This window comes from Chanodichthys erythropterus, chromosome 9 (assembly GCF_024489055.1).
Source record: "Chanodichthys erythropterus isolate Z2021 chromosome 9, ASM2448905v1, whole genome shotgun sequence".
In the NCBI taxonomy this organism is placed as follows: domain Eukaryota; kingdom Metazoa; phylum Chordata; class Actinopteri; order Cypriniformes; family Xenocyprididae; genus Chanodichthys; species Chanodichthys erythropterus.
The window spans coordinates 5,346,891-5,373,223 of NC_090229.1; the positions used below are offsets into that span (position 1 = coordinate 5,346,891).

The 26,333-nt window shown below is 38.1% G+C and overlaps 3 protein-coding genes across 3 annotated transcripts; 2 read left to right on the top strand and 1 right to left on the bottom strand.

The window, feature by feature from the left end:
- Positions 1-395: 395 nt before the first annotated feature.
- Positions 396-11,221, top strand: si:ch211-255g12.8 (protein NLRC3). The gene is made up of 7 exons (XM_067393482.1): positions 396-515; positions 615-725; positions 2,787-4,625; positions 5,042-5,215; positions 6,264-6,428; positions 7,691-7,737; positions 7,969-11,221. Exons 1-7 carry the CDS (start codon positions 448-450, stop codon positions 8,487-8,489), a joined length of 2,925 nt encoding a protein of 974 aa, XP_067249583.1. The 5' UTR covers positions 396-447; the 3' UTR covers positions 8,490-11,221.
- Positions 11,222-12,503: 1,282 nt separating this feature from the next.
- Positions 12,504-15,961, top strand: neflb (neurofilament light chain b). The gene is made up of 5 exons (XM_067393484.1): positions 12,504-13,551; positions 13,723-13,847; positions 13,972-14,352; positions 14,459-14,466; positions 15,376-15,961. Exons 1-5 carry the CDS (start codon positions 12,535-12,537, stop codon positions 15,573-15,575), a joined length of 1,731 nt encoding a protein of 576 aa, XP_067249585.1. The 5' UTR covers positions 12,504-12,534; the 3' UTR covers positions 15,576-15,961.
- Positions 15,962-20,936: 4,975 nt separating this feature from the next.
- On the bottom strand, positions 20,937-23,953 carry nefmb (neurofilament medium chain b). Its single transcript, XM_067393483.1, has 4 exons — positions 22,961-23,953; positions 22,194-22,318; positions 21,540-22,116; positions 20,937-21,461 (listed from the first exon to the last, which is right to left on the bottom strand). Exons 1-4 carry the CDS (start codon positions 23,951-23,953, stop codon positions 20,973-20,975), a joined length of 2,184 nt encoding a protein of 727 aa, XP_067249584.1. The 3' UTR covers positions 20,937-20,972.
- Positions 23,954-26,333: the final 2,380 nt, after the last annotated feature.

The window sequence follows — 26,333 nt, forward strand, 5'->3', positions numbered from 1 at the left end:
CGGATCCACGTATTGGCAACTACCATATTAAACATGAGGTCAATTAATTTTTTGTATAATACAATACACATTCCTATCCCACTCACTTTTTAAAACAAAGTTACACCACTGTATATCTCATGTACAGTGAATGCATAGTGATATTTTTGATACAATTAAAAAAAAAAACAATTGTTTAATTTAGATGTTTATTTAATATACTTATATTCTAAAATCACACAAATAAGGGTTTTAAACTTTTTAAAATGTAATGCAGTAGATATGTTGTACATTTCAGTATCAGGGTTGTAAAATTTGCAAACCCACATAGGAAATTGATAGAAAATAAAACAGCTTATATAGAATTTATTTGACTTCCTGTGGTTAACATTTTCAAACCTTTTGAAAGCCATGGAGGTCCAGGCAGAGAGACGGAGAACAGCATCTCCAGAACCCAGTTGGGTGTCTATGAAGAGTTCAGACTCCATGTATCAACCTCCTGAATTCAGTGATGGATCGGTGCCCTTTGACCCCAGGTAAGACTAGGCACTGATTCTATAAATTGTTGCATTGTGCAGGTCAAAAAGGACCTAAGTGAATATGTTTACATTTCCTTTGCTGATTTTTATTTTTAGAGAGCAAATTACAGCAACACCTCCAGAACCCAGTTGTGTGTGTATGAAGAGTACAATCTCAATGTATCAACCTCTTCATTTCAGTGATGAATTGATATCCTTTCACCCCAGGTAAGACTACAGGCGCTGCTTCTGTAAAAAAGGTTTTACTATTACTACTTTAATACATCTGCACTGTAAAAAACAAAAAAACAAATCATATTATTAATAAATATATTTACAGTATTAGAATTACAATACTTATGTACAGTACTTTCTTTTCTTTCAAGCCTCAAAACATTAAAGGGATAGTTCACCAAAAAATGAAAATTTGATGTTTATCGGCTTACCCCCAGGGCATCCAAGATGCAGGTGACTTTGTTTCTTCAGTAAAACACAAATTATGATTTTTAACTCCAACCGTTGCAGTCTGTCAGTTGTATAATGCATGTCAATGGGAACTTTGTCTATAAGAGTAAAAAAAACATGCATAGACAAATCCAAATTAAACCCTGCGGCTCGTGACGACACATTGATGTCCTAAGACATGAAATGATCGGTTTGTGTGAGAAACCAAACATTATTTATATAATTTTTTACCTCTAAAACACCACTATGTCCAACTGCGTCCGCATCCTCCACGGCATCCGGTGCGTGAGGTGTGTACGCGCTCTGGCGTAGTTTAAACATGGTGCCTATACAACAGTTGTTATACATTTGTTACTTTTTGTAAGGGCAGCTTTACAAATAAAAAGGACACATACAAAGATCTTGTTCACATATCTCAGCTGATGGTTTAAGTCGTACGTGATCCTCTCCTGGATATGTAAAATCATCAGGGGAAAAATGATCGCTGCAGTCCCCCAACAACTTTAATACATTAATGGGTGTGTTGATATCCAGCCGAAGAGCAATCAACCATAACTTCAGGCGAGCAGGCTCAGAAGTTGGGAATAGGTGGAAAGTCACCACTCCTGAAGGAGTTTGCGTGAGAGAACGTGATCTTTTAGTTTTAGGTCGGTTTGAACAATCCGGATAAGCGCAAGTAAGTACCATTTTGATTAGCCGTCGTACCTACACGTTTGTGCACTGTGTAAACAATGAGATCACTTCCGGCGCTTGCATAAGCTACGCCAGAGCGCGTACACACCTCACGCACCGGATGCCGTGCACGCGCTCAAGGCAGTTGGACATAGTGGTGTATTAGAGGTAAAAAATGATATAAATACTGTTCAGTTTCTCACACAAACCGATCGTTTCGTGTCTTAGGACATCAATGTGTCGTCACGAGCCGCAGGGTTTAATTTGGATTTGTCTATGCATGTTTTTTTTACTCTCATAGATTGTGTTCCCATTGACATGCATTATACGCCTGACAGACTGCAATGTTGTAAGTCACCTACATCTTGGATGCCCTGGGGGTAAGCAGATAAAAATCTAATTTTCATTTTTGGGTGAACTATCCCTTTAATTACTCACCCTAATGTCGTTCCACACCTGTAAGACCTTCGTTCATCTTCAAAAAACAAATGAAGATATTTTAATGACATCTGAGAGATTTCTGTTCCTTGATTGACAGCTACACGACTACCACTTTGATGCAAGTTCATAATTTTGTAAAACTAATCCATATAAATCGAGTGGTTTAATCAAAATTTGAGTAAAAGCCTAAATTCAATCTGTTCATCATATAAAACGGTCAAAAATATGGACTAAACCGCTCAATTCATATGGATTAGTTTTATGAACATTGAAAAGCGTCAAAGTGTCAGTTGCGTAGCTGTCGATGGAGGGACAGAAATCTCTCAGATTTGATAAAAAATATCCCCATTTGTGTTCAAAATATGAATATGAAAGTCTTACAGGTGTGGAACAACATGAGGGTGAGTAATTAATGACAGAATTTTCATTTTTGGGTGAATTAACCCTTTAAGCTTTTATTTTGACAGAAAACTGCAAGAACATAAGTTGAGTGTTACACATAAGTTGATCAGCTTTTTTCACAGCTGCCATTGTGAATCTCACTTCTGAAAAAAAAGCATGTCTTAAAATCTATTTAAGTCCTAAACATTTTTTTCAGTGTGTTTATTTATAATTTCTTCTCTTAACAAACATTTAACATACATGTCAGTCAATACGAAGTCATTTAGTAATGTGGGCTAAAATGTTGTTACTCTGTCTGTGTTTCTTCAGTGATCTGATCCAGACTAAATGCGGATTATCCAGTTCTGCTGGTTCTGCTCCCTGCTACACTGCATCTGTTGATGTGCTCAAGGAGAGACACAAAATGAGCATGAAGATGAAGTATGAGATCTTATTTCAGGGAATTCAATTAAAAAAGAATACAATTCTTCTAAACTGGATTTACACACAACTCTTCATCACAGAGGGAGAGACTGAAGGGGTGAATGAGGAACATGAGATCTTACAGATGGAGAACAATTACAAGACTCTCCAAAACACTCCAATTAACTGCAATGACATCTTTAATCCTCTTCCAGGATGTGAGAAGCAGAAAAAAGACAAAATCAAGACCGTTCTTACTAGCGGTATCGCTGGAATTGGAAAAACGGTCTCTGTGCAGAAGTTCATTCTGGATTGGACAGAGGGAACAGCCAATCAGGATGTAGATTTCATGTTTGTGCTTCCATTTCGAGAGCTGAACTTGATTAAAGATCATCAGTACAGTCTTTACAGACTTATGCTGGATTTTCATCCTGAACTTAAGGATCTGGAGTCAAAGATCTTTGAAGTTCATAAAGTTGTGTTCATCTTTGATGGTCTGGATGAAAGCAGAATTACACAGATGTTTTCAGAAAAGGAGACCGTTTCTGATGTGAATGAGTCTTCATCAGTGTGTGTGTTGATGTCAAACCTCATCAGAGGAAACCTGCTTCCCGATGCTCTCATCTGGATCACCTCTAGACCAGCAGCAGCCAATCATATTCCCTTAAAACATGTTGATCGTGTGACAGAAATTCATGGATTCAGTGATCCTCACAAGGAGGAATATTTCAGGAGGAAAATCAGTGACGAGCATCAAGCCAGCAGAATCTTCTCACACATTAAAAAATTAAGAAGCCTCCACATCATGTGCCACATACCCGTCTTCTGCTGGATCTCAGCCACCATGCTTCAGAAGCTCCTGAAACAAGATGGCAGTGCAGAAATCCCTCAAACTCTGACTGAGATGTACATCCACTTCCTGCTCACTCAGATGAAGATGAGGAATCAGAAGTATGAAGAGCCAAGTGGAAGAGATCCAGAGATATTCCTGCAGTCCAACAGAGAAGTGATTGTGAAACTTTCTAAACTGGCTTTCAAGCAGCTGATGAAAGGCAATGTGATGTTCTATGAGGAGGACCTGATTGAGAGCGGCATAGACTTCACTGACGCCTCAGTGTATTCTGGGATTTTCACTGAGATCTTTAAGGAGGAATCTGTGAGGCATCAGAGGAAAATCTACTGCTTCATACATTTGAGCTTTCAGGAGTTTCTCGCTGCGTTTTATGTCTTTTACTGCTTTGTAAATAATATTTCTGAGCTTCTGAATTGTTTTGACTTACTTCCTAATTTGCATAAAGGAGTGATAGACACGGCTCTTCAGAGTAAGAACGGACACCTGGATCTCTTCCTGCGATTCCTGCTGGGCATCTCGCTGGAGTCCAATCAGAGGCTCCTGCAGGGTTTGCTGACACACACGGAGAAGAGCTCAGAGAGCATCGGGACAATCACCGCTTACATTAAGGAGAAAATCAAACATGAACAGGGTCTCTCAGCTGACCGATCCATCAACCTTTTCCTCTGTCTGCTGGAGATGAAGGATCAGACTCTGCTCAGAGAGATTGTGCAGTTTCTGAAATCAAACAAAGACTCACGGAAGAAACTCTCTCCTGCTCACTGCTCAGCAATCGCCTTCATGCTCCAGATGTCAGACGAGGTGCTGGAGGAGCTGGACGTCAAGGAATACAACGCATCAGATGAGGGCAGAAGGAGACTGATACCGGCTGTGATGAACTGCAGAAAAGCTCTGTGAGTGTAACAAATGTTTTAGTATTGAAATATCAAAAACACACTAAGTATTATGCTTTTGTCTTGAATGATCTGAAAATCCGTTTACAAAAAATTGGTTATTTCTTTTCAGATTCAAATGGCAAACAAGACAGAAATGTGTGGTTCTTGTCTTCATATCAAGTTCTAGATTACTAATACATTCAATCATTTATGTAGGCCTACACTTTTCTCATTTTTAAATTGTAAAATGTAATTTTATATCATTGTTTCTGCACTCTAGTAGACTCTGTTTACTTCAGCCTAGATGTTATTTGCCAAAACCTACCAACTAATCATTTGAACTACTTCAAAACAAAAATAACGATCATTGATGTCAAAAACCTGTTCTAGGTGTCCATTACATCAACTGAAACAGTGTTTTTATTCTCTTTCAGTCTTGCTGGCTATAATATCTCAGATCAGTGCTGTGAAATCCTGGCCTCAGCTCTACAGTCCTCAAATTCACTGCTGATAGAGCTGGACCTGAGCAACAATGACCTGCAGGACGCTGGTGTGGAGATTATCTGTGCTGGACTGAAGAGTCCAAACTGTCACCTGCAGATACTGAGGTAAGTATAGGCCCTTTCACACGGGACGACACAGTCGTAAATGTCTATGTTATTTTTAATGGGAGATATGCACAAAGTGGAAAAACATGGGCAGTTTTGCTGCGACATGGAGGTGGTGCACAAGCGATGTTCGTGCAGCATAAATCAACAACGAAAAATGCTACCTAAAAAAAACTAAAACAGATTACGCTTCCAGCATGATATTAATGTGATTTGTGGCTTTATTAACATCTACACCTACCTTACCCAACCCTAAACCTACTCTTACTACAATACAAATACAGTGTTGGTAGCAAAATTAGCATTATAGGTAGCATTATTTGTTAGCACACCCTGCTCCACAAGCATGGCTCTTTGTGGCAGGCACTGACCGAAGATATATTTTATCTTTTTGTCTGATTATTAACAAAAAATTATAGAACATTTCACTGAGCTCATGCTGGAGTGTTGGAGGAGAAGATCCTTTAAAATGAAAATTAATGAAATTCCCAGAGTTGTATGACCCATCAAAAATCTCTTATAGAGATATAAATAAACAAATCCAGAGCATGGGAGCTTTTGAATGTACCAGTGGTAGTTACTGGTAAAAATACAAATACGTGCAAAATGTCATAGTTAACTACACTAGTCATATTCCTGTGAGATGATAAATAACAAGTAACATGAACACAAAAATTTCCAATATGTTTAATTTACTTAGTTTTTAGTAAATACAAATGTGACCTTGTTGATTATAAATATGGCAATGTTCGCCCAAAATGCCCAAAGTGCCAATTCCCATGTGAAACAGCCTTAAGAATAGCAAAAGATATTTTTGCCCTGTTTTAAGAGAAGTAATATATTTTTTTTTATCTTGCTTTTCAGAATTTAAATTGTCTTTACATTAAAAAAATAACTGTTCCTGCAAAAATAAATGAGTGATGCATGATCTTTTTTTTTCTTTTACATATATTTATTAGATTTCTTTATTTATTAGCATAATATTCTTAGTATAGATCTAACACAACAAGAAATCCCAAACTCATTTTTTGTGACTTTTTTTTTGTAGATTGTCTGGCTGTATGGTGACAGAGGAAGGCTGTCGTTATCTGGCTTCAGCTCTCAGTTCAAACCCTTCACACCTGAGAGAGCTGGATCTCAGCTACAATCACACAGAAGTCCAGATGTTTTCTACTCTGCTACAGAATTCAGACTGCAAACTGAAGACATTTAAGTATGAATGGATTTCACGACACCTGTATTGTGTTTACCGTATGTGTTTTTGTAAGCCTTTTAAAGGTGCCCTAGAATTAAAACATTTATTTATCTTGGCATAGTTGAATAACAAGAGTTCAGTACATGGAAATGACATACAGTGAGTCTCAAACTCCATTGTTTCCTCCTTCTTATATAAATCTCATTTGTTTAAAAGACCTCCGAAGAACAGGTGAATCTCAACATAACACTGATTGTTACGTAACAGTCAGGATCATTAATATGTACGCCCCCAATATTTACATATGTCAGCCCATGTTCAAGGCATTAGACAAGGGCAGCCAGTATTAACGTCTGGATCTGTGCACAGCTGAATCATCAGACTAGGTAAGCAAGCAAGAACAATAGCAAAAAATGGCAGATGGAGCAATAATAACTGACATGATCCATGATATCATGATATTTTTAGTGATATTTGTAAATTGTCTTTCAAAATGTTGCGTTAACATGTTGCTAATGTACTGTTAAATGTGGTTAAAGTTACTTACTGTGTTCACGGAGACAAGAGCCGTCGCTATTTTCATTTTTAAACAGTCTGTATAATTCATAAACACAACTTCATTCTTTATAAATCTCCCCAACAGTGTGTAATGTTAGCTTTAGCCACAGAGCAGTATCAAACTCATTCAGAATCAAATGTAACATCCAAATAAATACTATACTTACGCGATTAGACATGCTGCATGACGAACACTTTGTAAAGAACAATTTTGAGGGTTATATTAGCTGTGTGAACTTTGTTCATGCTGTTTAAGGCAAGTGCAAGCTCCGTGGGCGGGGAGCGCGAGCATTTAAAGGGGCCGCAGCCTGAATCGGCGCATATTTAATGATGCCCCAAAATAGGCAGTTAAAAAAAATGAATTAAAAAAAAAAACTATGGGGTATTTTGAGCTGAAGCTTCACAGACACATTCAGGAGACACCTTAGACTTATATTACATCTTTTAAAAAGATGTTCTACGGCACCTTTAAATCAGGAATCAGATTTAGTTTTGAAAGTATGTTTGCTTATTTTTGCCCTGATAAATGTATCAGTTTACATTTGTAATAATCTACAGTTTTTTCCCCCTTTTTAAAAAAAATCTTATTTAACCTAAATAAAGTCTGCTTGTATTGTTAAAGTAAGAAAAAATACTATGAGAAAAGTACAGGTTGTCCAGAAAGTACTAGATCTGCACAGCCTATTCCTACTTCATTCCTATATTTCTTTTTCACTCTTTAGTGCAGACCATTGTGGGGATTTCAGGATCACACCAGGACTGCGAAAATGTAGGTTCTGTGTGTGTGTGTGTGTGTGTGTATATATATATATATATATATATATATATATATATATATATATATATATATATATATATATATATATATATATATATATATAAAATAATGATTGTCTGATACACACACACACTCAGACAATCACTATATTCCCGAGAGCCATGCAGTACTGTGATGAATGAACTGCGTCTGTTGTTCTAATCTCTCTCTTGTTGTGTACAGATGCCTGTGATCTCACGCTGGATCCAGACACGGCAAACACTCGTCTCGCTCTGTCCGAGGGGAACAGAAGTGTGTCGCGTGTGCAAGATGACCAGCTATATCCCGAACATCCAGAGAGATTTGAGCACCACGAGCAGGTTCTGTGTAGAGAAACTCTATCTGAACGCTGTTACTGGGAAGTTGAATGGAGTGGGGGGGCTTATGTTGCAGTAACATATAAAGACATCAGAAGGAAAGGAGGGAGCGACTGTAGATTTGGGTGGAATGAAAAGTCCTGGAGTCTTTTCTGTACTACTGATCGATATAGTGCCTGGCATGATAATGAGAACACAGACATACATGTCCAATCAGAACCCTCAAAGAGAGTCGCAGTGTATCTTGATTGGCCGGCCGGAACCCTGTCCTTCTACAGCGTCTCCAAAAAACACGCGCTCACAGACATACACACGTTCAACGCCACGTTCACTGAACCGCTTTACGCTGGGTTTGCAGTTTATGGTTCAGTGTTTCTGTCAGGGTAAACAGCCTTCTCCTTTTTAAGACATTAAAAATTTCTTAAGTCATTAATAAGTAATTAATAAGTTCATTATGTTTCATAATAAACTCTTGTATGTCACAGGATGTAGGGGCATGTTTATCATAACATATGTTTGAGTAAATGTGCTCCCTTCAAACATCACAGGAAGTTAATTAGCTGCTGTTCTTTTACTTCTGTGATTCATAGATGAAGCAAATATCAGATTGGATTACAATATCATGGTATGTATCAGTTACTGTGATGCAAAATTACTTTGTTCGGTGATGTCATTTATTTGATGTCATATTTATACAATACAATAGAATTTTATTAAAGGTGCAGTAAGCAATGAAAGTTTAAATCAACAAATAATTCTGTGAATATTTACTAAATGTCTGTGCCATTTATTGAAAACAAAATAGATCGATGAATAGATAAAACAAAGTGGATCGGATTGATCCACGGAGCACCAAAACATTATTGTAGCCAATCAGCAATAGGGGACGTATCCGCTCATGATGAGGGAGGAGAAAGAGAGTGAGAAAGTGGGATATTTGGGATATCAATACTTAAAGACTTGCTATTTATTTTCAAACTTAAAAATTTTTTATATCTTAACCTGGACTACAACATACCCTAATGTTTGAAAATGTTCTGATTATTTGTTATTGTTCAGTAAAACTTCATTAGTTAACATGTTAATCCATTATTAACAAAAAAAAAAACAATGAAAAATACTTATGAAGCGTTTATAAATCTTAGCTAATGTTGATTGTTACCTGTTGTTCTTTATAATTCTTTTGCACTTTAATAATCTGTTTGATTATTATTTTTACTTTATATTTCTTTTGTGTATTGCGTTATTGTATTTAAACATTCAGAGTTCTGTTTGTTATAAGAAAAAGAGTTCTTAAACCTTTTATACTATGAAATTTACTTGCAATTTATTTCAATATCGTGATACAGTATACCGTGATAAAAGCTTCAGCAATTATCGCAACACAAAAAAATTGATACCTGAGCTCCTGAAATACAAAAACAAAACAGTAAGTACAGTGCATTACTATACAATGTTTAATCTTTAGTGTGAAATCTTTAGTGTGTGTTACTGTTTTATTGTCTTTGTTTTTTATGATTTCATTTCATAATCATAAGTCATTTATGTAGTTGTCATTTGATTTTATCATTTAACCATATATTCATATTATTTGATTTACAAAATGTATTCTTTAATCATTTATTCATCATTTTATTATTAATATTCATTTGTCATTTTATATTTTTATCATTGGTATCACTATATTTCCTTTCTATTGTTGTTTAATATTATGATTCGGTGGTTTGAGGGAATGTTTGTCTTCATGAGTAAGATATGAGAGAATGTCTCCATTTCAAGTCACAGGACGATGTTGTGATGACAGCATGCACATGTATTAGTGTTTAGTCTATCCACCTTGTTTTTAAATGCGGAAATAAGGTGTTTTCTGTGAATGTCAGAGACTTCTGATTTATTAGCTGCTGCTATAGGGAAACACTGAAGAATATCAAAGTTTCTTACCCTTCAGAACGTGATTTTTTTTACTGTGAGACCCCCCATGAAACGCGATTGGGCTAGTTTTGAGTAGCAATTGGGTGGGTTTTGTTGTAAAACCTGGCAACCCTGTTTTTTTAGTACATTGTTGCCATTATAAAATTATTGTAAATTATTTTATTTCATTTTTTTATTTAATTTTGTAAAATTATTGCAGGCTTGCAATTCTGTGTTTGCGTGATGTTGAAGGATCTAAGGATTCTCAGTAGCAACCTGTGTGTATCTGTGTGTTACTTTAGGTGAGCAATCATACATCTGTTATGTTTTATTTTCTGTTTTTTTTTTTAATGTATTTTTTCATTTTATAATCATTTATAATCATTAGTAGTAAACAACAACCAGGCCCCACGATTCGGAGCGCATGTGATTCGCGGATTAACTAAATTTAGTCATTATATAGTGAAAGTTTATTATTTGCACATTTTAGTAAGTCTAACCAATTTAAAACACTATAAACAATTCAAATGCAAGAAGCGGCAAGACAGATCTTCATTCGCAACCGCACGCCGTTTTCATTGTGTGCACGCTCACAGAGGCGCACAAACACATAATCGAGCGATGTTTCGTGACTCCTTGCACTTGAACGGACACATACACACACAAAATGATCTCAAAATCCCGTCTCAACAACTATTCTTGCATACATTCGGTTATACAGTCTTAAGTGAACCTAAACAGTAGAGATAACTTGAGAAAGAAATCATATTGATTCCATGCATTTATTGACAGTAGCCTAAAATAACTGCTATGTCATTAATTGTCAAACAACAAAACAACTTTAACAGTGATTAATCCATATTTAATTTATACAGTTAACATTTCACCATTTATTCATGTTATTTGATTTACATAAGTTATCATTTAATCATGTATTTGTCAATTTATTAGTAATATTATTCATTTGTCATTTTATATTTTTATAATATGTATCACTATATTTCCCTTCTATTGTTGTTTAATATTATGATTGTGTGGTTTGAAGGAATGTTTGTCTTCATTGTCTCCATTTCAAGGTTTTTAACGTCACAGGACGATGTTGTGAAGAAGTAATTTTCTATTGCTTTACCTTTGGTATAATAACACTTGTTGGATTTGTACTAGTCAGACAAAGTCTGAGCATTAAAACATGCAGCTAAGATTATTCAATAAACTCTGCTCTTTTATTATCATCACTTCTTCTCATGTTTTTGCTTTTGTCTGTGTTTTTCAGTCAAACTCTCGGGCTGATAGAAGACTGTTAATAGAGTTTTGGGTATCAGACTAGACTTGCTGTTGACAGGTTTTACTGGTTTTGGACACCAGACAAAATTGATAGCTTTTGATTGGATCTGGCATCCGGGGTCGGATCTGATATTTCTGACATGGGGATTCCATCCGATCTAACAATGTGTAACCAGCACTTTTGCAGAAATATACTTGTGACCACTACCTTTATTCAGATATGTACAACATTTGAGACGATTTATGTCATGCCACACAAATCGGAGAACCTTTTCGGAAAACAATTTGAAGGCCATAAATGTTAACAAGCAATGAACATTTCCTTTGCTTGACATAATAAGACTTTGACAAAGACACTACAAATGTTCAATAAACTCATTTTTACATCATCTCTTCATCTCCTTCATCTCCTGTAAAGATTTTAGCAATCAAGAAGATTTTTGTCTGATATGAAAAGTAAACTGTGAAGCAAGAATAAATAAAAGGAAAATGCAGTGTGTATTAAGAGGGTTGCTAATAATCTAATAGTAGTTCTGTATGACAGATTACTGTTATTTCAGGTTAATGTGTATTTGTCAGTTTCTTCAATGACTCTGCATTATTTCACAGCAATGTAAATGTGACTACTATTATTTCACAATACCTTCAACCACCACTAGAGAGAAGCATTTACTTGTGTAAGTCCTTCTGTTAATGTTTTTATCCAGTTTCTCCAATGGGCTCCTGCTGACTGAGATTTTAGTGGCTTATGCAGCTGAATATACACAGTTGCACAAAACATTTCCTTCACGCCAGTTCTATTTTAAGATGGCAAAAGTGAAAATATTATGCAGATTTCTCATCTCACTACTAGAGACAGTTTAAATGCAAGGAGAACTAATACAAAAGCCACAATTTAACGACCCGTATCTCCTGTTAGAATAGTGTTTTTCCTCTGAATGCTCTTGAAAGCTTTGTCCTCATTGCCCTTTTTGCTGTGATCTCTCTTTCATCCTCTCTCTCTCTTGCATTGCATTGCCAATCCATTTCTGTAATTTCTCCTCCACTCCCGAGAACCCATCCCAGCCCTGACTGGAAGGTAATCGATTCATGCTGTCAGTAAAAAGCTCTGCGTCAGAGTCTCTCCGCCTGCTATAAAAAGCCCTGCCAGTGCCGCTACATCCTCACAGATCTCTCTCTCTCTCCACAGCAGCAGCACTGCGGAAACCATCTCTGCTCTCTTCTCTCTTCAACAATCATGTGCTCAATGAGTTACAATCCTTATCTCCCGTCTGTGCAGCGGAGGCGGGTGGTGGTGCGTAGCGGGACGCCCTTCAGCAGCCGCTCTCGATCCGTCTACTCGACCTATTCGTCCCCGTCCCGTGCGTCGGTTTTCTCCTCCTCTGCAGGTCTGCAGCGTTCTGCGGCATCGCCAGAGCTGGACCTGAGCCAGGCCTCTCAGCTGAGCTCGGAGTTCAAAGTGGTGCGGAAGCAGGAGAGGGCCCAACTTCAGGACCTCAACGACCGATTTGCCAGCTTCATTGACCGCGTGCATGGCCTGGAGCTCCAGAACCGTTCCCTGGAGGCAGAGCTGCTCCTGTTGCGCCAGAGGCACTGCGAACCCTCCCGTCTCAGGGGTCTGTACGAGCAAGAGGCGAGGGAACTCCGTGCGGCGGTAGACGAGGCCCGTAGGGAGCGCCAAGCGGCTCAAGAAAGGCGGGACCGACTGGAAGAGGCACTCAAGGCCTTGCAGAGTCGCTACGAAGAAGAAGTCCTGGCCCGTGAGGAAACCGAAGGCCGGCTGGTGGACGCCAGGAAGGGGGCGGACGATGCGGCGTTGTCCCGGTCTGAGCTCGAAAAAAGAGCCGACACTCTACTGGATGAGCTGGACTTCCTCAAGAGGCTCCATGAAAGCGAGATCGCCGAGCTCCAAGCCCAGGTGCAGTACAGCGCCCAGGTGTCGGTGGAGATGGAAGTGGCCAAACCGGACCTCTCTGTAGCTCTCCGAGACATCCGAGGTCAGTATGAGCGCCTGGCTCAGCAGAACATCCAGGCCGCAGAGGAGTGGTTCCGTGGGAAGGTGAGCACCATTACGGAGGACACGTCCAAACACACGGAGAACATCCGTACCGCTAAAGACGAGGCTGGGGAGTATCGTCGCCTCCTGAAAGCTCGAGACCTGGAGATCGAAGCATGCCAGGGCCTCAACCAAGCTCTGGAGAGACAATTGCAAGAGGTCGAGGAGAAACAGAGCTCAGAGATCGCTGATCTACAGGTCAGAATGATAACTACATGTCATCAATTTACATTTATGCATTTGGCATTAAAGCAACTTACATTGCACACATTTGATTAGTTCTTGCTATCCCTGGGAATTAAACCTGGGTTTGCTAGAGGCTATATGGCAAAAATCTAAACTTTTGATCTTTGATTTCTGTCTGGACAGGATACCATCGGTGACTTGGAGAATGAGCTAAGGACCATGAAGAGTGAAATGGGCCGTTACCTAAAAGAATATCAAGACCTTCTCAATGTGAAAATGGCCTTGGACATTGAGATAGCTGCTTATAGGTTAGTAATGTCAACAGTTTTGCTTTATTGCATTTGATATGTATAACCTATATAACATTGTTTACATTTGATCCCCCCCAATCTTGAATATTATAAAATATAAAGTCCATTTACATTCCAACAGGAAACTTCTAGAAGGAGAAGAAACCCGCTTCAACGTGGGCGGTATTGGTGGTATCTCCAGTGTGTTTTCCCCCTCCATCGCTGCCACTCCTTCTTTCGGCCGTCCTGTGTTCTCTGTGCAGGCCAGTCTGAGCTCTGGCGCCCCCTATCTTCTGGGAAGCAGATTGATGAGCTACTCTGCCACTGCGGATGAGATTGTTGAAGCCAGTCAGGCGCAGGAGGCCGGGGCACGTCCGGAGAAAGAAGAGGAGGAGGAGGAAGAGGTAGAGAAGGAGGAGGTGGAGGAGGAAGAGGGTGAGAAGGAGGAGGAGGAGGAAGAAGAGGGTGATAAAGAGGAGGAGGAAGAAGAAAAAGAGGAAAAAGAAGAGGGTGAGGATCATTTGTTTTATATATAATATTTATAAAATCCTAATATTTATTATGTTTTGACACATTGGTGCATATACAGTAAATGAAAATTATTTTCCCTATATTTTTCCCCAATATAGTGAAAAAAGTTTTTATTGAATTTAGTTTTATTACATGAACAATTTGAACCTAAAATGTTTATGTTGATTAAAATGTGTGTGTGTGTGTGTGTGTGTGTGTATAGACACACACACACACACACACACACACACACACACACACACACACACACACACACACACACACACACACACACACACACACACACACACACACACACAGATATATATAGTTATAACTCTAATTATAAAAATGGAAAATATAATACTGTTGAAAATGACAATAAACTATGCATATTCAATAAAAACGAATGTGATAATATTAACTTTTTTTTAGGCTACAAGTTAAAATACTAATATTTATGTCTCAACTTCTTTCAATATGTAAATATTTTTTTGATACTTTGGAATGTTCAAACCCTCAAGTTTAACATTTCAAATAAAAAAGCTTTTATTTTGACAGAATACTGGTGAAATGTAACATTTAATATTTCATTTAATTTAATTTCAAGTAACAAAAAACTATAATGACTTTGGTTTGGAGTCAAACTGAATCCAATTGGATTCAAATCAATGCACCAAAAATTACACAATATTTACAATGTATTTATTTACATTTTTTATTTTATAGATTCTATTTTATTTTAAATTTTATATGTTTTCCTGAAGTTCAAACACTAGAGCATGGCACAAAATTCACATGCATGAACTGGGAAAAAAGTACACCTTCAATGCATGTACAATTCTTGAAATAAGTGTCTGCAAAATGCATAACTCTAAAGGTAAATACCCTCAGAGGGGAGATGAGAAACTGACACTGAACTGACATAAAGGAAAGATACTTTTGTTATTCCACTAAACATGCACTGTTATTAGCAGATATCATTTTTGAATATAATTTTGTAGCACCCAGTAGTGACGTATTGTCTCTTTTGCAGGTGAAGAGGAAGAAGGTGAGGATAAGGTAGAAACGGAAGAGGAGGAAGGAAAAGAGGAAGAAGGAGGAGAGGGTGAAGAAGGTGATAAAGAAGAAGGTGAAGAAGAAGAGAAGGATGATGCTGGAAAAGAAGATGAGAAAAAGAAAGGAGACGACAAGAAAGAAAGTAAAGCTGAGAAAGACAAGCCAAAAGAGAAGTAGACACACCTGACCAAACCCCCTGGTGCTAGCTGGAGGTGATCAAACCTCGCGCGTTCATCTCACACCTGCAGACGTCTCAACAACAAGTGCACTGTGTCCTGCTGCTCGATTTCAAATTCAGTTCCAATTAAAAGCAATGTGTGCAAACGCGAATAATAAATGCAAACCTAGAGATCGCCTAAAGCCAGAGTAGCCTATGCATGAACACATGCCTTACGTTTGCGCTTGGCAGGGAAGTTGTGATTGCAGGTTCTTTGTGTTGGTTTAATTGTTGTTTATTTATTAAAATGCTATTCTTTGAGCATTGTGTCAGTTTGCCTTCTGCATTAATCACACTGTCAACTGCCTATGATAACACAAGTGTGCTTAGTATTGAAAATGCCTTATACCAGATCCTCAAAGAAAGGCTTATTGCCTCTCAATAAAATCTTGACAAACCTCCTTAACCTAGTGCGTTACTCTGTGCTGTTGTTTTTCTGCTGTACACTCTATATAATTTATATGCATACTGTAGAAATATTAAAGGGATAGTTCACCCAAAAATTTGATGTTTATCTGCTTACCCCAGTGCATCCAAGATGTAGAGGACTTTTTTTCTTCAGTCGAACGCAAATTATGATTTTTAACTGCAACCGCTGCCGTCTGTCACTCAAATAATAGCAGTGATTGGGAACTTGAACAATAAGAGTCGAAAAAACTTCCATAGACAAATCCAAATTAAAACCTGCGGCTCGTGACGACACACTGATGTCCTAAGACACGAAACGATCGGTTTGTGCGAGAAACCGAACAGTATTTATATAATTTTTTACCTCTAATACACCACTATGTCCAACTTCATTCAGCTTCCGGTTAGTGAGGTCTGATCGTGCTCTGACAACGGAAGTGATGTCTCGCGCTCATTGAAGTATATGGGCGAGACATCACTTCCGTCATCACAACGCGTTTTTTGACCTCACTAACAGGAAGCTGAACGAAGTTGGACATAGTGGTGTATTAGAGGTAAAAATATATAAATAATGTTCGGTTTCTCGCACAAACCGATCGTTTCGTGTCTTAAGACATCAATGTGTCGTCACGAGCCGCAGGTTTTAATTTTGATTTGTCTATGGAAGTTTTATTTACTGTTATAGTTGAAGTTCCCATCTACTGCTATTATTTGACTGACAGACGGCAGCGGTTGCAGTTAAAAATCATAATTTGCGTTCGACTGAAGAAAAAAAGTCACCTACATCTTGGATGCGCTGGGGGTAAGCAGATAAACATCAAATTTTCATTTTTGGGTGAACTATCCCTTTAAGAGTATAGTATATGCTATTCTATGACCAACTAAATCTGCTTGTATGTAGTCATCAACTCCAGAGCTGTGCATTGATTATTTATTCATGACAGCTGTAATTGATATAATTCAAGCAACCTCAGAGCTCAGCTAAAGTGATTCACTAGATGTCATGTGACTATTTTGTGCCCATTCAGCACTGCAGAATCCAGTCAAAGCACAGCTTCTGGTTCCCATTCGCATACATACGAGGTGAGTGTTGCATAGTGGTTAAAATCTGGGCTGCTAACAGGGAAGTTTTAAGTTTGAATCCACTGTGCAATAAGTAGGGGTGTGAATCGTCACTGGTCTCACAATTCAATTCGATTATCATGTCAATGATTAGATTTGATTGTGTTGCATCCTCAATTTTCAATATTAGTGCACATGGCTACATTTTCGTCAATGAATACAAGCAGTCAAATAGCCTAACTCAATTCACATTTATTTGTATAGCGCTTTTAATGCATGTCAACATTACAATTTAGAGAATGGTATCAGAGGTGACTGTGCATATAATCATGCAGTTAGCTAACAAAGTAATAATTTAGGCAATTTATTTTACAATCACTGTTAGCAGTTTAATTGAAGGTAGAAGCAATGAGCTCCTGGAAATAATGAATTACATATTAACAATAATAAGGATATATAGAAATTTGGGAATGTGCATGAACTCCAAAGTAAGTATACACTTCCTATATGTAGCAAACTGAAGTCTGAACACAGCATATGACAGGAGCATTTACAAGTAAACACTACTAAAAGTGCATGAAAATGTCAAGTAGTGTGCTTTAAAGGATTAGTTCACTTTCAAATGAAAATTAGCCCTTTGCTTTACTCACCCTCAAGCCATCCTAGGTGTATATGACTTTCTTATTTCTGATGAACACATTTGGAGATATATTAATAAATATCCTGACACATCCAAGCTTTATAATGGCATTGAGCGGGATCAACGAGTATGAGCTGAAGAAAGTGCATCCATCCAGATCCATCCATCATAAACATGTACTCCACATGGCTCCAGGGGGTTAATAAAGGCCTTCTGAAGTGAAGCGATGCATTTGTGTAAAAAAAAAAATCCATATTTAACAAGTTATGAAGTAAAATATCTAGCTTCCGCCAGACCGCCTTCCGTATTCAACGTACGAAGAAAGAGTAAAACTCTCGCAGTTGACAAAGATTGCGCTACATCCGCCTTCCCTATTCAATTTACAGAAAAAGTGTAACTGACACGATACCAGTTCCGTTTTTTTTCCGTAACTTCATAACTGGTTAAATATGGATTTTTTTTTTTTTTTACACTTTGCTTCAGAAGGCCTTTATTAACCCCCCGGAGCCGTGTGGAATATGTTTATGATGGACGTAGGCACTTTCTTCAGCTCATACGCATGACCCCTGTTTCACTGCCATTATAAAGCTCGGATGCGTCAGGATATATTCATTAAAATATCTCCGATTGTGTTCATCAGAAAGAAGAAAGTCATATAGGATGGCTTGAGGGTTAATTTTCATTTGAAAGGGAACTAATCCTTTAAGTTACAATAACGCTCTCACACATACTCGAACGCATGCTGCAAATGTTAAAATAATGGGTGCATTTTTTTTATTACTGGCTTTTGTGTTTCGCCTCCCTCCGCCATTAGCGCGAGCATATGCGACGATTCGACGAATGACGTCAGAGAAACGTCAGTAGGCTATAATCGATTATGGTTGATTACTGCATCGATGCAGAATCGTCCGCATCGCGATGCACCGTATAAATGATTTCAACATCCCCTAGGCTTGCACTAGTGTGTTGGATAAGTGCTCTGTCACTCCAGATGTGATGCTCAGCCGGTGGTCAGCACAAATCTGTATCGATTTATCATTTGAATTGAAAAAGTAGTGTTTTTAGCATGCAAATCCAATTACTGCTCCCTCAGCGACATCCTTCGCTCAAATTCAGTTACCTGATCAGCCAGAGGACTCGACTCGAGCTCTAACACGCCAGTGCAGCACATGTTCTCCATTATCCTAATTGAGATCTACACCCTGACGTCTAGCCACACTAATGGAGGGGTTTAGAGAGTGAAGAAAAAAACATGTGATTAATGTCCATGCCATGATGAAACGTGAGGTTAGTCATGCTGTTGACGTTCTTTCCATTTGCTCGGGTGGAAAAAAGGAAGTTTTTATTGCCAACTATTAATCTTAGTTTACATGTAAAGGACTTTATCTTGTAGTGTAAGGATAACACTTAATAAATAGTTTTAGTTTAAATCTGTCATGTTAATATTTTTATTATCTAGGAAACAGTTCATGAAAGCAATTAACTAGATATACAATTTGATATGAAATATTGTGAAAAATAAAGCAGTTGCAATGGTAACTTTGCTGTACATTGTGTCTAACAAGGCTCTTTATCAATGACTTTAATCACAATAAACATTTTAAATGTATAATTTAGGGTTACATTGAAATTATATTGATTTTTCTTATTGGGTCATTGACGAATTAGGTTTTTAAAAGTGTAAAAAAAACATAATTGAGATATTTAGAATTTAGAAGTTTTATTAAGTGTTAATAATGAGATTATGTGGTTTTTATAATCAATTAACACTGGTTTTGTTATTTAATACAAAATGCACAAAAGTTTTCACCAAAAAAGTCAATCGGTTTAACCAAAATATTGGTTTTACCAAATGACACTTTTGGTTATACCGAATGGCGATATTTTCAAACAATGCTAACAGGCTGATATCTAGCTAGCTAGCAAAAGGACAATTAAATATGTAGTTTTTAAAATATTACAACATTTTCCATGTTTTATAGCGGTTGTACCGAATGATGTTTCAGGACATGCGTATGAAAGTGAAAACGTGAATTTTTCAAATAGTTAAGAGAGAGTTAGTTACTTTGCTTCACGACCATGTGGTCCTTTTCAGGTGTCTGAATGATGTCACATCCTGCCACATGATATTGATCCAAAATGGTCCCTTTATATTGGTTACTCCGAATGACATCAATGAAATTCAATTTTCAAGCAACGACTTCTACACATAATTTTAATACAATTTTGTACTATGCTGATATATGATGCTATAAAATCATTCCAGAATAAAAAATATATACATTTATTACATTTTAAGATATTTTAATCACAAATGAAATGGCTGTATTTGGCTTTGGACGGTTAAACCGAATGACCTTTTGACACTTCAAAATCTTTAAAATACCTTTATATGTAGCAAAATATGATTAAAACCTTTTGGATTCAATAAAAGAGATCTAGTTATACTACCTTACATACTTTGAATGTCATATCTTTGTTTTCTATTATTATTATTATTATTAAGGCCTTTGGACAAAAAAATGACCCGTCACGTCATTGACCCTATTATATTTGTATTAAATATGTGTCTGATTGTAATTTCCAACCTATTTTGGGTTAATTTTAAGCATATAGTCATTTTTAAACAATAGTAGGGTTAAATAAAACTGCCCAGCACGTTGGGCAAACATTTGACCCAACCGCTGGGTTTGTCCACTTTCAACCCAACTTGGGTTGTTTTTAACCCAGCATTTTATAGGGTATAGCATAAACACAACCACAGGAGCGTTGTAAGGATTTGATGAGCTTTTATTGATTGATGTGATATTGCAAAGAGCAGCACCTTTAGCTTTCACAGTATCATTGTTAACAGCTTTCATGTTTTGCGTTAACAAACCGACTCTTATCATTGATTCAATGCATTATGTCTTAAGGCAAGAAGTATACTAGATGAAATGGAGTTTCCGCTCAGAGTGAACCTGCGAATGATGATATTGTAGTAGCACCAATATTGCCAAACAGCTGCTGGAGATATCTCTCGTTAACAGAGACGGTTCAAGTCATTAGCAGCAAAATGTACTTGCACTTTAATTCAAACGCGCTATAGTTTCTGTTTCAGACGCAACAGCTCAGCATGGCACGTCCCCCAAACCACACATGCAAGTCAATCATAATCATGCATGCAATTATTTCTGCTGCATTTTGCATCGAATAGAATTATTTCTAACAATTGATTATAACTAATTTCCTGTCAAGGTCACTTGCATCAGTCTTTTCCTTTGATTTCCTTCTTGGCTTCCGGAGCGACTTTCTCCACCTTTTTGGTGACTTTCTTTTTCTCCTGAGGCTTTTCCTCTGGCTTCTTCTCTTTCTCAGTGTCTGCTTTGGTCTGCTTGTCTCCATTGGTGATGGTCTCCACCGTTCTGGTTTGGACCTCTTCTTTGGGACTGGCTTCCTCTTTGGCTGGGTCACCACCGTTTGGAATGACCTCTTCTTTTTCTTCATCTGCTGGGCTTTCTGGTTTCTCTTTTTCTTCATCTGCTGGGCTTTCTGGTTTCTCTTTTTCTTCATCTGCTGGGCTTTCTGGTTTCTCTTTTTCTTCATCTGCTGGGCTTTCTGGTTTCTCTTTTTCCTCATCCGCTGGGCTTTCTGGTTTCTCTTTTTCCTCATCTGCTGGGCTTTCTGGTTTCTCTTTTTCCTCATCCGCTGGGCTTTCTGGTTTCTCTTTTTCCTCATCCGCTGGGCTTTCTGGTTTCTCTTTTTCTTCACTTACGGGGGATTTCTTTTCTTCTTCCTCAGTGTCGCTTTTTTTGTCGCTCTTCTCCGAATCGGCCTTGGTTTCCTCTCCTCCAGACTCTTCTTTCTGCTCTTCATCTCCTTCAGATTTGGTCTCCTCCTTTTCATCAGCTTCTTCCTTCTCTTCATCATCTTTGGCCTCTTGTTCTTCTTCATCTTCCTTTCCTTCTTCATCTTTGTCACTGCCTTCTTTCTCTGCCGTTGGCGATTTGTCTCCGCACAGTTCCGTTTCCTCGATCACTTCCTCCACGGCCTCTTCTTCCTCTTCCTCCTCAGCAGCCTCTCCTTCTTCTGCTGTTTCTTCCTCATCTCCTCCTTCCTCTTCTTCGCCCTCAGGAGCGGCGGAACTCACTTTAGCCTGACTGGCGGCAACAATCTCTTCCTCCTCTTCCTCCTTTTCCTCCTCTTCACCCTCACCAGCTTCTTCTGCCACCTCTTTTGCCAGCTCTGCCAGATCATCGTCGATGTCACGCTCTGCTTTAGTCTCCTCAATGATCTCCTCCACTATTTTATGTTTGACCTTAGAGGATTTGGGCTGGCTGTATGCAAACGCAGCACTTGGAATGCTTCCAGAAATGGTACGGAAGCGTGTCTCCTCGCCCTCCAGTAGTTTCCTACGATTAAAAGAGAAAAAATTGTCATAAATAAAACAAATGACATGCAGAAGTGCAAAAAAGGGGAAAAACTCTACCTGTAAGCTGCTATTTCAGCATCCAGTGCCATCTTGACATTGAGCAGATCCTGATATTCCCGAAGATGACGAGACATTTCCCATTTTGTTCCTTTTAGATCATTTTCCAATTGGTGAATCATTTCCTGTTAAAGCAGATGCAGTAAATTCATTAGTTTCCACTTGAAGAAATTATTCAGTATTGACTAAAAAAAAAAATCTGTTCCCAACTACATATAAATGTATATGTAAAAGTTCTTATTTGATGGCAAATGTTCTCATAGTACCCAAAGTAGCATTTGTTTTAAGATTTGTTTTTATAATGTATACCAGATTTGCCAGAAACTATCAAAACAAACCGCTAAAACCAAGTGCTGCAGCACTAGTAAAAAAAAGTACGCGCATTGCACGCTGCGCACAATTACGCGCGCAGTGCGCAACCACCTGTGAAGTAAAACCTAGTAAGCAGCATTTTTGGCCATCACGTGTGCTTTCTGTTTTGCAACACAGCCATGTGCATTTGCTTCAATTGAAGACATTAGAATCAGGAAATAAACCCTAAAAACAAAACCCAAAACCATCGTTCATATCATGAAAAAAAAGCCATATTATCACAGGTGGTTTGCGCACTGCGTGCGTATTTACGCGCAACGGTGCAGTGTGCATAACATTATAGCTACTAGGGCTGCAGGATCTGATATGAATTATAAAACGCAATTTTATATCAATATAATTTTGTATTAGCCCACACTTTAAACTTATAATGTATTCGCTTTTGATTAACTGACCTGGTAACTGGCAACATCGGTGTTGTGGCGGTCTTCGATATCATGCAGCTGCCTTTCCAGTGAATCTTTGGTGCCTCGAAGAGCCTCCAGCTCAATGTTCTTGGCTTGGATCTGACGGCGGTAGTCACCGATCTCGTCCCGTATGGACTTTATAGCATCCTTGTTCTGTTCCGCGGCGTCCGTCAGCATGGCGTAGCGGCACTTGAACACCTCTTCAGCCTGCTGGAGGTTCTTGGAGGAGAGCCCGTCCAGTTGAGCGCGGATCTCCCGGAGCGCGGAGGTGATGTCGGTCTTCTGGAGGTCCCTCATCTCCACCACCGGCACCTGCGCGGCTTGAAGCTGAGCCAGAAGCTCGCTGATCTCCTCCTCGTGGTTCTGCCGCAAGAAGTCCATTTCGTCCACGAGCGCTTGGACTTTCCTCTCCAGCTCCAGCTTCATCAGAACCGAGTCGTCTTTCTCTTTCTTCATGCCTCGGATCGCAGACTCCATGTGCTCTCTGAGCCTGGATTCGTCTTCGTAGCGCTCTCGGATACGCTGGAGATCCTCGTCCATGTGGTCTGTGTCCAGCATGATCTGCGCCTTCTCCTTGTGGAGCTGCTCCAGGGCGCAGCGCAGGTCTTGGAGCTCGCGGTCATACGCGTCGCTCTGCAGGGACTGCGACACTTTCTGCTGCTTTAGCGCTTGGATCTCAGCCTCGAGCTGCCTGTTTTGCTCCTCGAGGAAGCGAACCTTGTCGATGTAGCTGGCGAAGCGGTCGTTGAGCCCCTGGAGCTGTTCCTTCTCGTTGCTGCGCACCGGGTCTCCGTTGAGAGCCGCGCTCAACTCAAACCCTTCCGGAGACGCGAGCACGGATGCAGCCCTTGATGCAGCCACATTTGTGGTTCTTTTGTAAGACAGAGGACTGCTTTTAGTCCACGAGCGCATAGTGGATGTCGGCTGGCGGATAGTCCGTGTCTCCAGAGCCCTTCGGCGCGAGGTCACTATCATGTCCATGGTGAAGGTGCTTGTGGATTGGAGGAGTGGTGAGGACATGGCTGAGTTCTCTCCTGTTGTATTTATACGCGCGCTTACTTTGTCAACGAGGCAGGAGCGCCACCCTCCCCTCGGAAAATCGATGAAGATGGAGGAGGACTTTGGGTCGTTGGGTTGTTCAGCAGTTCAACCCAACGGTCGAAGTTTTTTTAAAATTGTATAAAAGGTGAAGTCAAGAGGCTGTGACTCTCTGCAGCACATGTTGTTTAATGCACTTTTTGCACTTATTCATTAACTTATTCTTAATGCATTGCATAGTTAATATTCTTAATGCATCTTAATGCATCGCATTGATATCTATCTATCTATGCACTTGCTGAGCATATAGTTTATATGAAAATAAATGATAACAAACTGTTTTTTTCAGTAAAAAATGTATTTATTTGTTTCATCAGTATTCAATAAAAAGAAATATATTTTTCAATCCTCATGCACAACTTGCTTATAACCTCATTCTAACTTATGGCATGTTCAGGGTGTCATTTGGAGCAAACCACCATGTCAAAATCCTTGTAAGTGCATCTTTCTAGGCCAATAAACTTGAATTTGGCTTCAAATTCAGTAATATCTTATTTTTATGCATGCAAACTTGCAGAGGAATGCAAAAAAAAAAAAAAAAAAAAAAGAGAGAGAGAGAGAGAGAAATGCAATTTCTAGTAATTGAACAAAATATTTGCAGAGATAGAACAAATATTCATCACAGGCTGAACAATATATACACAGCATTAATTAAAAACTTAGCAATTAAAAAAGTTTTTTCAACACCTACATTTTAGCTTAAAACGTTTATGAATATAGGGGAATTTTAGACGCTGTAACTGGTCACTGTTTCTGTTTCTAGTTTAAATGTGTGACAGTACAGATATTCCATGTACAGTCTCTGTATTAATTTGCAGTCAAAAAATGCATACATAATAATTATATATAAATCATTATATAATATATATATATATATATATATATATATATATATATATAATATATATATATATATATATATATATATATATATACATGAAAGCACTGCTTTAATACACAAACTAGACACAAAATAAAGTATATACTGCACTTCTATGAAAGTTAAATTAACATAAAAGTGTGTGTGTTTGTGTGTGTGTGACCATGGAACACAAAACCAGTCATAAGTCGCATGGTTATATTTGTAGCAATAGCCAACAATACATTGTATGGGTCAAAATTATATTTTTTTCTTTTATGCCAAAAATCATTAGGATATTAAGTAAAGATCATGTTACATGAAGATATTTTGTAAATTTCCTACTGTTAATTTAAAAAAATTACTTTTGTGAGTGGATATGCATTGCTAAGGACTTTATTTGGACTTAAAAGGTGATTTTCTCAATATTTAGATTTTTTGCACCCTCAGATTCCAGATTTTCAAATAACTGTATCTCGGCCAAATATTGTCCTATCCTAATTGTCATATTTCCTAGATTTCAAAAAAATTACCCTTATGAATGGTTTTGTGTTCCAGAGTCACATATTTATGGATAACCTCTGATTCATATTCACACTTACCTCTTTAATGGTCACTTTCTAATTAAGCATAATTCTTTGATTTACTAAACACTGACACTTGATGTCAGTAGATGAACCAGCCAATCTGCTGTCAGCCTCGGCTGATGCATTGAGGATTTGGCGTCTGTTGTCAGGAAGGTTCAATGATAATGCAGCAAAGTACCAAGGTTATGAGAAGTTTTCTAATTCATTTTAGAGATCACATGGGAGTCATTTTAGTTCAGTGCATAATAAAAGACCAAGTGCCTTCCTACAATAATAATTACACTTTCTTCATAAGGAAGGACCCAAAGGACCTAAACAAGCATCTTGAATACTAATATCAATGTAGACCTATCTTAAATGTTATGATATTAATATGCCATTACGGTAGTAATAAGACTGCAGTTATAACACCATAGGAACTGCTGCACTTCAATAATTTAACCAGATAATAGCCATAATGAGTAAAATTAGCAAACGCATGATGGGAAATACTGTCAGAGGTTATTTACAAGAAGCTTTCACCAACTAGATCAATACAAATCATAGATAATCAATAGAAAATATAAATCAATCAAGAGAGGAAAGTGCCTGTTAATGATACTGATGCTCATGATGTGTGTCTATATATATATATATATATATATATATATATATATATATATATATATATATATATATATACACACCCTAGTTTAGGCCTATATCCTATAGACTATAATATGTCGAGCTAGCTGTTTGTGCATGATCTCTAGTAACTCATCCGTCTCATATGTCGTTGTTGATTCTGTGATAGGGAATCGCCTGCCGCAGTGGAACA